The sequence below is a fragment of the Nansenia antarctica genome (assembly GCF_963989245.1).
Source record: "Nansenia antarctica genome assembly, chromosome: 7".
Lineage (NCBI taxonomy): Eukaryota > Metazoa > Chordata > Actinopteri > Argentiniformes > Microstomatidae > Nansenia > Nansenia antarctica.
Genome location: NC_137677.1, coordinates 15,649,845 through 15,668,288, shown reverse-complemented (window position 1 = coordinate 15,668,288; position 18,444 = coordinate 15,649,845). Strand labels below are relative to the sequence as shown.

At 46.2% G+C, this 18,444-nt stretch overlaps 1 protein-coding gene across 1 annotated transcript in view; it reads right to left on the bottom strand.

Annotated features, from left to right (window-relative positions):
- gmds (GDP-mannose 4,6-dehydratase) overlaps nt 1-18,444 on the bottom strand; it is a 118,259-nt gene that overhangs the window by 13,171 nt on the left and 86,644 nt on the right. Inside the window, exons 8-9 of the mRNA XM_080536160.1 lie at nt 15,571-15,689; nt 11,004-11,100 (exon numbers count right to left, since the gene is read on the bottom strand). Of these exons, the coding sequence (XP_080392286.1) occupies nt 11,004-11,100; nt 15,571-15,689 (216 nt within the window). The remainder of the gene's footprint in view (nt 1-11,003; nt 11,101-15,570; nt 15,690-18,444) is intronic.

Genomic DNA, 18,444 nt, shown 5'->3' with positions numbered 1-18,444 from the left:
ACGTTTGGCTTTTCTTTACAATCTGTGTTGGCTGGGAGATAAGCTCCCTCTTATTTTCATATTTTACTTGAAATCTAATTGTCGCGGACAATAAAAGAGCACAGAAGAAAAATAAACAGCGGCTTCTGACGGAGACGAAACCAGGCGAGCGCTTAAGAGATGAAAGAGTATACGCCAGAGTGATTTCAATGATTCGGCTTTTAGAGTTGACGTCCTTCCATTTGACCAGCAAACTTGTTTTGCATAATATCTGTACGGTATCCGCTGCAGCACAGTGCTGACTGAGGCTTGCTGCCTGTTGTGTCGGGCTATAACGGACTGTGTGAGGACTAGTGCGTATAAATGGCATGTTTGTTCGAATTTTGGGTTTCATTGTATTTGTGTGTGTGTGTGTGTGTGTGTGTGTGTGTGTGTGTGTGTGTGTGTGTGTGTGTGTGTGTGTGTGTGATTTGAGTTGAAGGGCCTCTGACACTGACCACAGGAAGTTCTTATCACCTTGCGTGGCCTGGCGGCTACTGAGACCTCCTTCCCTTTCCCCTCCTGACCACACCCCCCCCACCCCTCCTGTTCCTCTCGCCACAATAGAGACACTGGATCACATTACCGCCACCTCAGGAGGTCAGGGGTCAATCCCATTTTTCACCCCTACTCCCCTACTTCCCCCTCTAAATCCTCTCTCAGGTTAAAGTCTCTTGTCACCTAAATGCACATCAGTTCACGCGTGGCAGGGAGTGGTATCCGTCGGAGAAGCCCTCTGTCTTCTCTCCCATACAGAGGAGACACACGGCCTCCGCTCCTCTCCGCTCCCCTCCGCCTCCCACTGATGGACGTCCCCATGACCTCTGACCTCTGACAGGACTCTACACAAAGGCCCCGACGTGCCCCGAACCACACCAGAGTGTGTCTCCTCACAACCACACCAGAGTGTGTCTCCTCACAACCACACCAGAGTGTGTCTCCTCCTCACCCCAGAGTGTGTCTCCTCCTCACCCGAGAGTGTGTCTCCTCCTCACCCCAGAGTGTGTCTCCTCACAACCACACCAGAGTGTGTCTCCTCACAACCACACCAGAGTGTGTCTCCTCACAACCACACCAGAGTGTGTCTCCTCACAACCACACCAGAGTGTGTCTCCTCACAACCACACCAGAGTGTGTCTCCTCACAACCACACCAGAGTGTGTCTCCTCACAACCACACCAGAGTGTGTCTCCTCACAACCACACCAGAGTGTGTCTCCTCCTCACCCCAGAGTGTGTCTCCTCCTCACCCCAGAGTGTGTCTCCTCACAACCACACCAGAGTGTGTCTCCTCCTCACATCAGAGTGTCTCCTCACAGTTGAAGACAATGGAAAAGTCCATGCGCCGCTATTGTGTTGGTGTCCCAGGCCCACACTCTGCCTGCCTACCTTCCATCCACACTCTGCCTACCTTCCCTCCACACTCTGCCTGCCTACCTTCCCTCCACACTCTGCCTACCTTCCCTCCACACTCTGCCTGCCTACCTTCCCTCCACACTCTGCCTGCCTACCTCCACACTCTGCCTGTCTACCTTCCCTCCACACTCTGCCTGTCTACCTCCACACTCTGCCTGTCTACCTTCCCTCCACACTCTGCCTGTCTACCTTCCCTCCACACTCTGCCTACCTTCCCTCCACACTCTGCCTGCCTACCTTCCCTCCACACTCTGCCTGCCTACCTCCACACTCTGCCTGCCTACCTTCCCTCCACACTCTGCCTGCCTACCTCCACACTCTGCCTGCCTACCTTCCCTCCACACTCTGCCTGTCTACCTTCCCTCCACACTCTGCCTGCCTACCTTCCCTCCACACTCTACCTGCCTACCTTCCCTCCACACTCTGCCTACCTTCCCTCCACACTCTGCCTGTCTACCTTCCCTCCACACTCTGCCTGCCTACCTTCCCTCCACACTCTGCCTGTCTACCTTCCCTCCACACTCTGCCTGCCTACCTTCCCTCCACACTCTGCCTGCCTACCTCCACACTCTGCCTGCCTACCTTCCCTCCACACTCTGCCTGTCTACCTTCCCTCCACACTCTACCTGCCTACCTTCCCTCCACACTCTGCCTGCCTACCTCCACACTCTGCCTGCCTACCTTCCCTCCACACTCTGCCTGCCTGCCTACCCTCCACACTCTGCCTACCTTCCCTCCACACTCTGCCTGTCTACCTTCCATCCACACAGCTACTGGAGTGACTCAAGTTACCACAGAGCACATAAGAACTATGACTCTCCTGACAACCAATAAAACATGTCGGCGATTAAGAGATAGATGTAAACCGCTAATGTTCAAACAAGCCACTTAATATGACATTTATACATGGCTAAAAACACAACCAGGACTATAATCATAGTATCCGATCCCCTCAGTACACCACACCCATCGCTGATAAGGTCACAACTCTGTCTCCTGGAGCTATGGCCGGTGTATCACTATGTGTGTGTGTGTGTCTTTACTTTGAACACAACTCAGGTTGTAATCCCGTTGCGGTTGTCATGTAATCCCTTTTAATAATGGGTCCTCTCAGAATCAACACGGAAACAACATCTTCATGCCAGTGTAATTGACAGCCTGGGACTGGCGGGCATGCGTATGCGCGCGCGCACACACACTCACACTCACACACACACTCACACACACACACACACACACACACACACACACACACACACACACACACACACACATACACATATACACACACACACACATACACATACACATACACACACACACACACACACAAACACATACACACACACAAACACACCACAGAGGGTGAGACACAAGCTCAAACCACACACCCTGCACAGAGTTAAACAACCCTGCGTTTACAACTGTGTGATTCATTACTGAGGCTAATCTGTGTGTGTAAAAGTATTCATGAGCTCCACCCCAGCTGGTGGAGGGGTGGGCGGGGAGGGGGTACTGTAAACTAGCAGAGAGGAAGTGTGTGAGCTGACTGGGCACCATCTGATAAGCAGGCCTATGGAAATGGGAGCGTAGCGATGACGAACACAGCACCCCACTGCAGAGGGGAGCTGTCGTCACCACGGCGACACATAGAGCCAGCCTCTCATCGGCAGGCCGATGGAGATGAGGGGGTAGAAGACTGAACTGGTGAGACTCCTCAGAGAGGTGTCCCTGTCTCTAAACCCCTGACCTCTGAACCCTAAAGGTTCTGGTTCCTCTACAGGTCTTCTTCCAGAGGTCCCCTTCAGTTTACTCTGCAACTGCCACCTTCAAGTTCTGGGCTTTGTTTGGTTTAGTGAAGTTGACAAGATACTTTGCAAAAAAAACAACACAAGATTGGATTGTGTATCACTGTGTTTTTGTATAAATGAAAAATGTTAATAAAAATGTAATAAAAAAGAAGAAAGATTGGATTGTGTGAATGAGTCCTCAAATGCTTAGGACGTTTATTGATCATTTTCATAATCTTGTAAAAAAAAATCGTGACATTCTTATACATCCACAGTAATTCCCAGAAACCTGGTCACAGGGGTCAACTGCTCACAAGGATCATTCCCAAAAATTCAAACTGCCTTGGAATGGACACCTGATTCCTCCCTAATATACGGAAACCTTTTAAAATAATGCTAATATTTCATGCTTCCTTTGCGTGAAAGTTCCGTGGGCTGCTGCCAAACATCCAAACCCTGCGCTGATAGCCAGTTTCGTGTGTCAAACGCCATACATTTTACCGCCGCTGCTCGACAAAGCTTGTTCTGGGGATAAATCACTGCACTCATAAAAGCAGTTGGTTCTTTATGTCTGTCTGGAGCTCAAACGTTCACCTCACAATCCATCAAAGCTCCAAACCTCTATCTGAACAGTCAGGTCCTTACCTCTCGTTCTTACTCAGGGAATCTTACTCCTCAAACTGTGTACTGACAACTAATATGACAAACAAAATATCATTACAATTATTATTTTTATTAAGTGAAAATATGAATGACTCAATACATCAATGAACCAGTGACAAAGCATTATCATTGAGAATGAAATGTAAAATAACAAAACCTAACTAATAGAGTCAAACAAATTTGAAAAGTGATATTAAAATAATAAAAACTGACTAACAGCCAGGCTGCCACAAGCAATTCTCTTTTTAAAAGCGAAGGCATAAAAACTCCACCCAGTTAAATGAGCTGCAGCCTCAGCACTGCTTCATCCAGACACCCATGGTTCAGCTAGAGGTCTCTGCCTCAGTCAGCCCAGAGACTGTGCGGGGTGCTGGCCTCCCATTCTACCAAACACCCTGGCTTCTATCTGGCCTGTACCTCACACTACCACTAACACTGCCAGACCCAGACACCAACCTGATGATGTCTGCCTCACTGAGTCTTCCTGTGTGCAGCGGCCTACAACTAACTACTAAAGGTGTCTCATAACAATGTCATAAATGCCAGACTGCCACTCTCTTTTAAATGTATTGTTGTGATAGTTTAAAAACGTTCTATTGGCTTGAGAATATTGGAATATTCATATACTAATTCCAGAGGAGAATTGTTATTTGATAGATGACTGTAGCGTAGTGTTAAAGGGCTGTTATGAACACAGAGACCAATAAATGTCCTGAGGTGAAGTTAGAGAGAATGGTGTTTTTTAGATGAGCCTCCTCTGTCAATGGCCCCCGCTGTGAAATGTCTGGAGACGAGAGCAAACGGAATTCCATCCTAATACTCAGAAACTTTAAAATAACGACTACATTTCAGGCTTCGTTAAGGACCAAATATACAAACAGGCACACTGTTTTTGTGGCTTTTTTAACCTTCTTTGGAACACAAGGACGGAAGTATAAAAATGACTCATGTCATAAATGTGTACACACACACACACACACACACACACACGTTTTCTTTTCCAGATTTTCTCATCGTCAGGATAAAGAATATCCTGGACAACTTAAAATGACCATGTTACTCCAGGAGGTATGGGTGTGTGTGTTTCTAAAATAGGTAATTTTCCTTACTATTTGGGGGACAGAGTTGGGTCTGGGCTAGTTTGGAGTGTAGATGATAGTTTGTAGTGGGAGGGTGACATGTAAAGCTGCATAAGGAAGTAGAGTGGGGGATAGTAAACCTTCCCATCCCCTTGCCCAAACACAGACACAGACACAGTGAGGCTCATAGACTCACACAGACACAGTGAGGCTCATAGACTCACACAGACAGCCATATGAGGGTCCAGGGACACACTTTACGAGGTCCGGACCGCCAGCAACGGAGGAAAATGAAAACCAACACCAGGAGCAGCAGACTCCCTGCTCCAACCCACAACTCACAGCCAGAAACCAGCTCTGTTTCCATGGTACCACAGTCCAGAGAACACCAACACCTTCCAGCGATGGATCAGGATTGTGTTGCAGTATCCCAGGTGGTTCAGAATTGGTACCAGACCTCAGTTAACCCCCATAAACCTGGCCCTGTAGGGCCACCGTGTTGGTAGGCAGAGCTCCAGCAGAGTGATTGGATCAGATGCATCTTTATCACTGCAGATCAGCGATGTGTTCTGCAGTCAGACAGCTCCTCTGAACTGGATTGTTGACTATCCCTGCCAACACTAAGAAAGGTTACCAAAACACCAGCACTGTTTATTCGTCTCTCATCACTAAAGCCATTGTCCCCCTCTTCTCGTTAATCTGGATACACTAATGAGACAGATCATGACGTCTGTGTGTGTGTGTGTGTGTGTGTGTGTGTGTGTGTGTGTGTGCATGTTTCTGATGATGAGTGTGTTATGCACATTTCACCACTGGTATGAAACACATACCAGAACACAACAACATAGGATGTTGTGCATCTACAGAATACTCCCGTGAAGATTCCTGACACACACATCTCACACAGTCTGTCTGACAGACGTTGAGTGTGGTGTGTTTGACAGGGTTATTTTTAGCCTGTTGTGGGTTCATGTGGGCGTTCCGTCTTTGGGAACCTGTATCCTTATCCACAGTGTGGGTTCCCAGGTATGACCTATTGTCCAAATCTCACAGGTGTGTTTGGAAGCCAAACTATCCTCGTTATGCCTCTCTCTCGCAATGCGCCACGACCCTAGAATTTCCAACACAGACTGGAACAATCTAGATTTGTCTTAACACAGGGATCCGAAATTCTCTCGATTCTCTATCATACTCATACAAAGACAATGGACCATCATGGACCAGTCGCCTGCTGGTCTGAGGGTTACTAGCCTCGTGCTGTAAGTGGTCATGCAGTAACACCCTTCAGTGCAGCGACCAAATAAACACTCACCAGTTGTACGCATTACAATCACACTACACACACAACAGCAGGAGCACGCACCGAAGACACAGTAGAGATAAGGGCAAGGTTTATTTGCTCTCCTAGATCCGTGTCTCTCCTCTCTTTGCATGAACAGAGAGATAAACCTAAAACGGAAGGATAAACTGTACGCAGAGGACGGACGGACAGGGAGAGAGGGATTAAAAAAAGACAGAGGGATGTTAAGAAGAAAAAAAAGAAAAAGAGAAACGGTGAAAAGAGAGGGAGAGAGAAAGGACGACCATGTCGATTTTAAGCACTGCAAATCTCAGCACGACAGCTGTAGGCATCCCCAGCATATGTGTGGGACGTGAGACATACACTTAACACGTCTGGGATATTGTTTATGAGAGGAGCCTAACACCCAATAAGCCAATGATTACACCCCCCCTCCCCCCCCTGCGCAGAGTAAATACTCAGTAAGTTGTCTTTGTGTGTATGTGAGGGTGTGTTGAGAGAGAATGTGTGTACGTGACTATAATGAACTGTAACTTTCCCTTCGATATCACCCATGGGAACACCTGAGTGACTGTGGGCTCGTTCGAGAGCTGTCACTCAAACAACAATAGACAAGAATACCCTCCTGTTCATACCTGCGTGGACCGCAATGACATCATCAGACCAGTGACATCACAGCCACAGAGTCTCATTCTGGCTTCCTCAGAATGTGATTAATCAAACCATGTTAAGTGACGCAAAAAAGTATTTGACAAAGAGATACTGTCTCTCTCTACGCACTTGGACTGGAGTCAAACATTGAAGGTCATGAGAAATCAAGGTTTTGGCAGGAAAGATTGTTCATCCACCATTAAACAGTGGTTATTAATGAGCAATCAGAACGGCTTCATAAACCTGAGGGCAGCATCACACAGTGTTGACCTTTCACTGTATTCAGTGGGTGATGGGGGAGGGAGAAGTCAGGGTAACAACACATATAAGCCAGCCTCGGAGGGGAATTCCTCCATGCTCACCCACCACGCCACTGTCTACCTGTCTACCAGTGTCCTGCATCATTATACAACAGACACAGAGGTGGAAAGAGAAGGGGGGGGGGACAAAAAAAGACAAATAAGGAAGAGTGAGAGAAAGAAAGAGAGAGAGAGAGAGAGAGAGACAGACAGCTTCCCATTTATCACTCAGTCCTAGTCCTCCTCTCCTCTCTTCCGCCTGAAGGCTTTGAGACAGACCACAGAGCTGTCAATCACCAGACAGCAGTTTATGCCCCGAGCCACACATGAACTTGAAAACATGTCAGCCGTGATGCATTAAGACACACTCTCTTTCTCTCCCGAATTTCTTCTCACATAAAAATGACAATTTCTCGCCAAATCCTGACCTCCCTTTCTTCTTTCGATTCCACACATAAATTATCCAACACCAATTTCTGATGTACAATATCACGTAAGTATACTGACTTGAGTATGAATTTCTCTGTCAGACTCTCTCTAATCCTGCACGTTCTCATTGAAAGGTGACTGATATGCAGGTAGCCTATCGGTGCCCTGACCCCCTCTCACTGGCCTCCAATCACATTCTGAAGGGTCCAACTAGATATTCTTTTCCCCTAAAAAACCACCCATCAGAAGCTTATGATTTAACGTGAACAACAATAAATACCCACACATACCAACACATACCAATAGAAAGTGGAATACCTACAGTACTGTACCTCTCCCTCCCAACCAAGGAATATCGAAGCGAAGTGTTACCAAAATAAACCTAATTCACCTGAAACCAACTCAGGGGAACCAGCCAGGACTTGAGCTGTGACAGGCTTTGAGTGACAGGTCCATCATTCCAATGGAAGGTAAACAAACTGCAGCCTCCACAGTTTAGGCAGTTTGCCTCAGCTTCAACAAACTTAACCCTGCCAAACAAAACGTCTCCTTATTCTCCACAGGAGACTGACAGTTCCAAACCACACCACATTAGCTCTTACATATACCTGTCTACCTATCTATTGGGAAAAATGTACGTCTAACCACAACACCTCAGCAAATATGTACACACCCTAAACCACAGCGACGTCAATTTCACACACAGCTATCAATAGCTGAAAACAAACAGCACTACAAAACACCACCCCCCCCCCCCCCCTCCCCCTGCCCCCTCCTCCACAGACACACACATACATGTATCAAACCTGAACACACCTGCACACACACCCTGTCTCCTGGCTCCCTCCGCTCCCGAGGGGCAGGAGAGATAAATGAGCTCATGTCAGACAAACACAGTGACAGGACTAATGATAAATTACACGCACATTAGCACACAGCCTTGGGACACACTCGCATAACATACATGCATACAGACAATCTAGTTGTGCCATTAACTTGGTTAAAATGTAAAAAAAAACAACATAATTCTAGGTCGTCATATTTCTTCATCCAATGGCTTGTATCTTCTACTGATCCTTGAATCAGCCACAAACACCCACCCACCCACCCACCCACCCACCCACCCACACACACACACACACACACACACACACACACACACACACACACACACACACACACACACACACACACACACACACACACACACACACACACACACACACACACACACACACACACACACACACACACACACACACACACACACACACACACACACACACACACACACGATGACAGGTACTTCCAGTGCGGCAGGGGAACAATGCTAAGCTTTAAGCACAGAGACGCACACTTCCTGTCTCAGGGGTCAGAGGTTAAATGCTCTTCATTCTCTCCTGTTTCTCTTTAAACCCAAGTACTAACATCCTGCATTCACCTTGAGAGACAGAGAGAGAGAGAGAAAGAAAAACAGAGAGAGAGAGAGAGAGAGAGAGCATGTGCCTCACAACCTTCCAACCAAATGACAATCTAACTGTACTAATTGTCTGGCCTGTATGAAAGAGGCCTCCAGTCCAGCCAGGTGTGTGTGTGTGTGTGCGTGTGAATGTGTGTGTGTGTGTGTGTGTAGGTCACCTCCAACACACATCACTCAGCAGACATTCCCCAATAATCCTGCAGCGTCACTCAGCTGGGTCTCAGTCCTAATCCTGCAGGGCCATCTGAGAGCTCAGGGGGTCTGGACTTTAAACACGGCAATAATCCTGGGCCAAACACCCAGGGGTAACCCTACACCCCCTCAGGGGTAACCCTACACCCCCTCAGGGAACACCCTGGACACCCCTGGGGCATGGCGATGACAGAGGGACCCCACAAACTACAGTCTCTCTTTTGGGCCTGTTCTTAAATCATATACCTCACACCTCCAGGTCGAGGTAATCCACACTGTTTGAAAAACACACACACACACACACACACACACACAGACACACACAGACACACAGACACACACACACACACTCACACACATACACACACACACACACACACACACACACACACACACACTCACACACACACACACACACACACACACACACACAGACACACGCACAGACACACACACACACACACACACACACACACACACACACACACACACACACACACACACACAGTGTTGCGTGCCTCAATAGGAGGTCTCTTTCAGCACCTATTGACAGGATACATTACCTTTAGATAGGCTGACCATGCACTACATTACATGTTATTACGACTGGTAAGTCTATGGCCTCAGGCACAATCACCCATAATCAGATAAATTAAGCTACAGCAGAAAGAAAACACAGCATAAAAGCCATAAGTACGGTACGTTTAAATAAGCTTTATCTGCGTGAAAGGAGAGCTACAGTGTATCAGAAGCAATGGACATGTGGTGTAGCAGGACATCCTCACGTTGCCTAAGTGTCTCTACATGTCTCTCCTCATTTTTTATTTTTTTTTATACATTTGTTTTTCAGATTTTATCCCCTTTTTCACCCAATTTGGTATCCAATTGAACCCAACCTAGCATCCAATTATCCCCTGCCTATTGCGTAGGATCCGCCGCACGACCCCGTGGCCGGCAGCCCCAGAGGAGATTGCCAGGCAGACTAGCTGACTGGCTCCTCGAGCCCGACACCGTTATTCCGGCACCCCGGGGGCTGTGTTGCGCGACGGATCCGTGTCCGGAAATAGTCCTATACCTCCTTTTGGGAGCGGCCGCTCAATATGCCGCTCCCTGTGTGCCCTGGCCATATCCGGGTCTGGCGAGACCGGGATTCGATCCCAGTCCCCGGTGGGCAGCTTGCACTAGTGGCTAGTGCTTAGACCGCTGCGCCACCGCGGGGCTATGTCTCTCCTCATTTTTGACTCCAAGTTGAAGATTTTGGTTGTCTATCAATTAGGGGTCACTGGAACCACGCACGCACGCACACACACACACACGCGCACACGCACACGCACACACACACACACACACGTGTGTACTTCTCTGACAGCTGTACCTGTTCTAAAACCCCAGGGTGCCTGGGCTATTCGCCTGCTGTAAAGCACAATTGGAAGTGAGAAAGTACAGGTTGGGGAAGGGGGAAATGTATCACTCTTGCTGTCCCTTTCATGTGGAACACACATATTCAAAAATAAATGTTTTAATAGTTCTAGAAACATTGTGTGTGTGTGTGTGTGTATGTGTGTGTGTGGATCAGTCATTGTGAATCAGCAGGAGTTCAACAAAGGTAAACAAAGCCAAATGTAACACATTATCGGGTATCAGCACTTACAACAATCCCCCCCCCGACCACACACTTCTGACTCACCACTTCAGTAGGACGGAAGTACTTTGGGTCCACCTTCACATGCACCACCCCTGTCTCCTGGCAACGGCCAACCTCGCTCTCATCCTTCCCCTCCCACCTGAGAATGAGAGAGATAGAGAGATTGGGGGGGGGGCGTTCTCTAGTTCATCAAGTGACAGGGGCAACTCTCCCACAGCTGTTCAGAGTTATATCCTACCCCCCCATCCCCCCATCCCCCTCACTCTTTATCTCCCTCTCTGCTTCCCTTCCCTCCCGTTTGTTGCTGTAAGGTCTGAGGCAGACATAACATGTCACACATCTCCCTCTGACTGTCCAGCACAACATGAGGAAAAAGGACAACACATATCACAGCCCCCCCCCCCCTACACACACACACATAGAGTGTCTCTAACATTCACATATGCACGCAAGCGCGCACTAGGGATGGACGGTTTCCAATTATTGAAACCGAAAAACCGTCAAAGACTAAAACCGCGGTTTTCCGGTTAACCGAAAAACGACCGAAAAAAAAAAAAAAAAAAAAAAAAAGAGCGACAATTTCAAATAATTGAGCCCTACTGCTACAATACACTCATGTCGAACACCATTAAAACACCGTAAGCACAGTCGCAACACATTTAGGCTACTTAGTTTCACAAATATAAGTGGAAAGGCAGACTTTTGTAAGCTACACCATACATGAAAACACATGAACACTTAACACACCAGCTCCGCTGATCCAGGGTGCACGCCTGCACGGAAGATCATCTCTTGGAACAGCGTCTTCATTGAATGAACTGCTTTCTCAATATCTTGGTTCTTAGACAAAGTTTCAGCTGCTGCTCAATGTATTTAAATATTTGAATACTGCTCAATAATCACTGAAATATTAGACTTAGAATTATGCAGTGAACATACTTAAAGCTTTTCATAAAAACCACATGCCGCGAGACTGACTCGTCCTGAACTGTCGTAAGTCAATCAACAAAGAATGCCCCATCAAAATAAAAGTGCCCATGGTAGAGCTGTCAAAATAGAGCTTTCAAAATAAATGTACTAATACAGATAGAGATAAATACAGAACTACCTTTGCGTCACTAAGTGACCGCGTATCTTCTGAGACATGCGTTCTGTCATCACTTTCAGTAGCGCCTTCACACACAGTGGTGCTGTGCACAAACACTCTTGATCCGTATAGCTCTTGTTTTATTATATTGTGGTTTAGTAAATACTGCACTTGGAGTTACATTCAATGCATGATTTGTGCTATAGAACATAAATAAAGTTTGATTGATTGATTGATATCAAATCAAATCACATTTTATTTCTATAGCGCATTTCTCACAAAAGTGACCCAATGCGCTTTACAGAGAGCAGCGAAAATGATCTTATTAAATGTAAGCGAGTAATTGTAAAAAACCTTTCCTATCTACCAATAACTGAAGGCAACTATCTTTCCCATAGAGTGATTCGTTACCCTTAAATATAATCCCAATTAGATATTAATCCTCAGTTATTCTTCACAACTGACCAAACCTCTCACTCATTGCGCGGCAGATTCAGACTGTATCATTGTTATTTTCACACACGACAAACATGTGACATGTTCCAGTTTTATTCTTTGAACAACATAGGAAAAAAAAAAAAAAAAAAAAAAAAAATCCGGTTTTAGACGGTTTTGATAAAAAACCGTTTCTATTTTTATAAACCCCGGTTTTCGGTTTAACCGAAAAACCGTCCATCCCTAGCGCGCACACACACGCACACACACACACTCACACTCACACTCACACTCACACTCACACTCACACTCACACTCACACTCACACTCACACTCACACTCACACACACACACACACACACACACACACACAGCGTGCCTCCTCTATAGCAAGAGGAGCAGGAGGTGCTAGAAAGAGGCAGCCAGTGTGAGATAGGGGAGGGGGGGGAGGGGAGGGGGGGGGGGTAAGGTGAGATGTTTATGTGTTTTAGAGAATTGTGAGATCAAAGCAAAGAGGGAGATCATAGGGATAACAGTCTAAGTCAGGATTAGCACACACACTCACATTACAACAGAGAAAACCCTAGAGTGTGTGTGTGTGTGTGTTAGAGTTGGGCGGTTTCTAATTATTGATACCGTTAAACTGTCCCCTGGTTTACGGTTTAACCTCAGTTTACTGTGGGATTGTAAATCACATTGTTGTAGGTTTGACTGACGGAGCAGCAGATGATGACTCTGTGACAGCGGCTGGTGAAAGGTGGACCAAAGCGCTGTCGTTTCTCAGATACAAAGCTGCTCTAACACTTTACACTCTAACACTTTACACTCTAACACTTAACACTCTAACACTTAACACTCTAACACTTTGCATGAGCAGTGCTGAAAAAATGGCCTTAAAATAAATAAATAAAAACAGTGCTAAAAATACTTTTGTTTCATAATGACAAATGTCAGGACAAATTCAACTATGTATGGGAAACACAGCACACCACACTCAGCGGAGAACAAAGCATAGAGCGTGTTACGTAGAGCGTGTTAAAGACGAGTAGAGCGTGTTACGTAGAGCGTGTTAAAGACGAGTAGAGCGTGTTACAGTAGAGCGTGTTACAGACGTGTTACAGACGTGTTACAGTAGAGCGTGTTACAGTAGAGCGTGTTACAGTAGAGCATGTTACAGTAGAGCGTGTTACAGTAGAGCGTGTTACAGTAGAGCGTGTTACAGTAGAGCGTGTTACAGTAGAGCATGTTACAGTAGAGCATGTTACAGTAGAGCGTGTTACAGTAGAGCGTGTTACAGTAGAGCGTGTTACAGTAGAGCGTGTTACAGTAGAGCGTGTTACAGTAGAGCGTGTTACAGTAGAGCGTGTTACAGTAGAGCGTGTTACAGTAGAGCGTGTTACAGACGTGTTACAGTAGAGCGTGTTACAGTAGAGCGTGTTACAGACGTGTTACAGTAGAGCGTGTTACAGACGTGTTCCAGTAGAGTGTGTTACAGACTGTAGTTGTAGAGCGTGTTACAGTAGAGCGTGTTACAGTAGAGCGTGTTACAGACGTGTTACAGTAGAGCGTGTTACAGTAGAGCGTGTTACAGTAGAGCATGTTACAGTAGAGCGTGTTACAGTAGAGCGTGTTACAGTAGAGCGTGTTACAGTAGAGCGTGTTACAGACGTGTTACAGACGTGTTACAGTAGAGCGTGTTACAGTAGAGTGTGTTACAGTAGAGCGTGTTACAGTAGAGCGTGTTACAGTAGAGCGTGTTACAGTAGAGCGTGTTACAGTAGAGCGTGTTACAGACGTGTTACAGTAGAGCGTGTTACAGTAGAGCGTGTTACAGTAGAGCGTGTTACAGTAGAGCGTGTTACAGTAGAGCGTGTTACAGTAGAGCGTGTTACAGTAGAGCGTGTTACAGTAGAGTGTGTTACAGACTGTAGTTGTAGAGCGTGTTACAGTAGAGCGTGTTACAGACGTGTTACAGACTGTAGTTGTAGAGCGTGTTACAGTAGAGTGTGTTACAGACTGTAGTTGTAGAGCGTGTTACAGTAGAGCGTGTTACAGTAGAGCGTGTTACAGACTGTAGTTGTAGAGCGTGTTACAGTAGAGTGTGTTACAGTAGAGCGTGTTACAGTAGAGCGTGTTACAGTAGAGCGTGTTACAGTAGAGCGTGTTACAGTAGAGCGTGTTACAGACGTGTTACAGTAGAGCGTGTTACAGTAGAGCGTGTTAGACGTGTTACAGTAGAGCGTGTTACAGTAGAGCGTGTTACAGTAGAGCGTGTTACAGTAGAGCGTGTTACAGTAGAGCGTGTTACAGTAGAGCGTGTTACAGTAGAGCGTGTTACAGACATGTTACAGACTGTAGTTGTAGAGCGTGTTACAGTAGAGTGTGTTACAGACTGTAGTTGTAGAGCGTGTTACAGTAGAGCGTGTTACAGTAGAGCGTGTTACAGACTGTAGTTGTAGAGCGTGTTACAGTAGAGCGTGTTACAGACGTGTTACAGACGTGTTACAGACGTGTTACAGACAAGGGCTGTGAATCGCGTTCTCCTGAGGAGCAGCGGTCACGTGACACACAATCATGATCGCTTCTAAATTTTATTTTTATTATATTAGTATTTGACAAATGACATTTTTTACAAAAAAGTACTGTCTACAACCACACACACAGTGGTGCTGGACAAACACTCTTAAGGCGTTTATTATATTTATGCGCACAATGTGCAGCAGATACTTTTATGACGGTATTGATGGTATTGATGGTATTGACAGTATTGATGGTATTGATGGTATTGGTATTGACACTGTTGCTATTTTCAAATACCGCGGTTTATGGTATTACCGCAATACCGCCCAACCCTACGTGACACAACTTTTTTGACATGTTATTTATTTGTATTAATATATTTACATATTTACAAAAAGTTCTGTCATCACTTTCATAGCATATTCAACCACACAGTGGTGCTGGACAAACACTCATAAGACATTTATATATAGCAACCCTAGTGTGTGTGTGTGTGTGTGTGTGTGTGCGTGCGTGTGTGTGTGCAAGTGTACTTGCATGTGCATGTGTTTGTGCATGTTTACTCACACAATGGTCTTCCCCACATGTATGAAGGCCTTCTCCACAAACTCCCTCACACTGTGAACCTCCCCCGTCGATATGACCAAGTCCTCAGGCTCGTCCTCCTGTAGCATTAGCCACATAGCCTGGGAGAGAGAGAGAGAGAGAGAGAGAGAGAGAGAGAGAGAGAGAGAGAGAGAGAGAGAGAGAGAGAGAGAGAGAGAGAGAGAGAGAGAGAGGGAGAGAGAGGGAGAGAGAGAGAGAGAGAGTTAAATGACTGGGAGATCACAGGCAGAAACAGATAGACAGAGACAAACACGTGCACACATTGGAGCCAAACCAACATGTTCCTGACAGACAGGAAGTGACCCTGTGACCTCTGAGAGGGGAGTCCGCCCGTACCTCTGTCCTGACGTCACCGCAAAGGCTCATGGGACACATACCGTGGGAAAGGAGGAGAGAGGATTCCCAGAGGCTGTTTGTGCTGACACACACACACACACACACTCATAGTATTCACATAATACATAGTGTTTTTCATACACACACGCGCACACGCACACACACACACAGACTGTATTTGTCTTTCTAGATACTCACATGGAGACATACTTTTGGAGATGATGCTTTGCTGCAGAGAAGAGAACAGCTACATTTATGATCCTGACTTGTTGCTCTCCAAGCCTATTTTCAAATGCGGGGCCCATCCAGAGGAGAGCAGTATTATTATTAGCCTATATCCCCCAGTGAAAGCTGATAGTCCTGGGCCCTGGGCTGAGCTGCACTATATTAAACAGTCAGGGAGAACGTCTACAGATGATTCCATAATATTTATGGTGAACGTGAGCCAAGGGGTCATCCTTAACACGTCCAACCTGATTAGACCGCTTCGCCAGGGACAAACCCACACAGACACTCCTGCTGTCCCCCCTTAAAGAAAATACACACATACACACACAGACACAGACACACACACACACACACACACACACACACACACACACACACATACACACACACACACACACACACACACACACACACACACACACACACACACTCCTTCCTCTGATTCCTCATCTGCAGAGCTGAAATCCAGACGGGACACTAGGGTCTGGGTCTGAGTGCTGGAGGTGGCTGGAGCGCTCCCAACTCCAACTTAGGTGAGTTCAACACTCTTGCCTTTCTCTCCTGCTCCCAACACAGCTCTCTGAAGAGCAAATCAGCACGTTTTATGTGCTGCAGTTAGAGGTGTGTGTGTGACAAGAGTGTGTGTGTGACAAGAGTGTGTGTGTGTGCGTGTGTGTACTTGTGTCTGTGTCCGACGCATCAGCACGTTTTATATGGTGCAGTTGGACAGAGTACAAGTTGGCAGTCTCGCTCCACACAGTTTAGCTGCTCTCCCTCTGCTGTAATACTCACACCGTGTGTAAATCATACACAGAATGAGATAACAGACCCCGACACACACACACACACACACACACACACACACACACACACACACACACACACACACACACACACACACAGACAGAGAGAGAGAGAGAAGGATGCAGGAGGACCTGAGTACGAGGGGGCTGTCTTTGTCCCTTGTTAGATTCTGAACATTCCAAAGCACAAAAAAGCGTTGCTGTTTGACAGTACCTCTCCCTCTCTCTCTCTGACACACTGACACTGTGATTGGCTCTGTCATAGAGGCGGAGTCCTGATGGTGGTTGGGGGGCGGGAGGTTGAATGTTAACACTGCCCCCCATCACTAGTATAGTGATGATGGAATGCTCATTACAAGTCCCTGGAGGCCGGAAGGCTGCCGTCTCTGGGACCGGTTTAGGGTCACCTGACTCCTCTGACCGCTAACCTCTCACCCCATGACCCCTGATGGCCTTCCCAGATTCTCACACTGACATCACGGCAATAGGAGAATGTCCGTGTATGACTGACATAACGGCCCCCCAATCAGAATGACTCTGATATCTAACCACAACGCTGGCTTATCAGGGCTCTGTTTCTTAGGTCTGTTGCCGTTTGGTGTTGACTGAGTGAGTGAGTGAGTTAGGGTATACTGCCCCACATCAGCTAGTGTATGTTAATGAACATGACAGAAATATAATAAAAGACTGCAATAAGCCTCCCAATTGTATACCGATAGAATAAGACTTTAATACCAGGTAGTAGGGCTGGGTATCGCCACTGATTTCCCAAAACGATTCGATTCCGATTCACAGCTCCCGATTCGATTCGATTCACGATTCGATTCCGATTCGATTTAGTTACAATATCAATTTTCCTTGAATATGAAGAGATTCTCAGAACTAATGCTATAAATGGTTCAAGGAACCCTATAACATGTAGCATTGTTAAACATATCAATGTTTACATTAAGAATTGACTCCAAAGAAGTTACATGAATGTACTTCTTATTGGAACATATATGAACATCATTGACCAACATTTTGCTAAATCAGACACTACAAAAAGTGCTTTTTAACGTGCTTTACTGCAGCCAGTGTAAATAAAGGGGCTACAAACATAGCCTATCGGTAAACAAGACATCACATATCCCTCAGGACTGTCTCAAATAGCTTATTTGCATAATATATATATATACAAAATAAAAATGTGCAAAACTCAAACGAAAATAGTGCAATAGATGAGGGTATTTTGGGGAACAAAAAAACACATTGTAAACCATAATGTCCATGAAACTAAAGCCCTTCATTACTGCTTTCTCACTTTTTGGAGATTGGAAGATTTTATTCAGGAATAAACATAATTGGAAAATCAATGATTATTAAAATACTGTAGTATACAGTAACAATAAGTTAGTGGAAACACCACAAATCTACGGAACCACTTATTGAGGCATCACCCTGACGTGAAACATGGAAAAGAGGATCC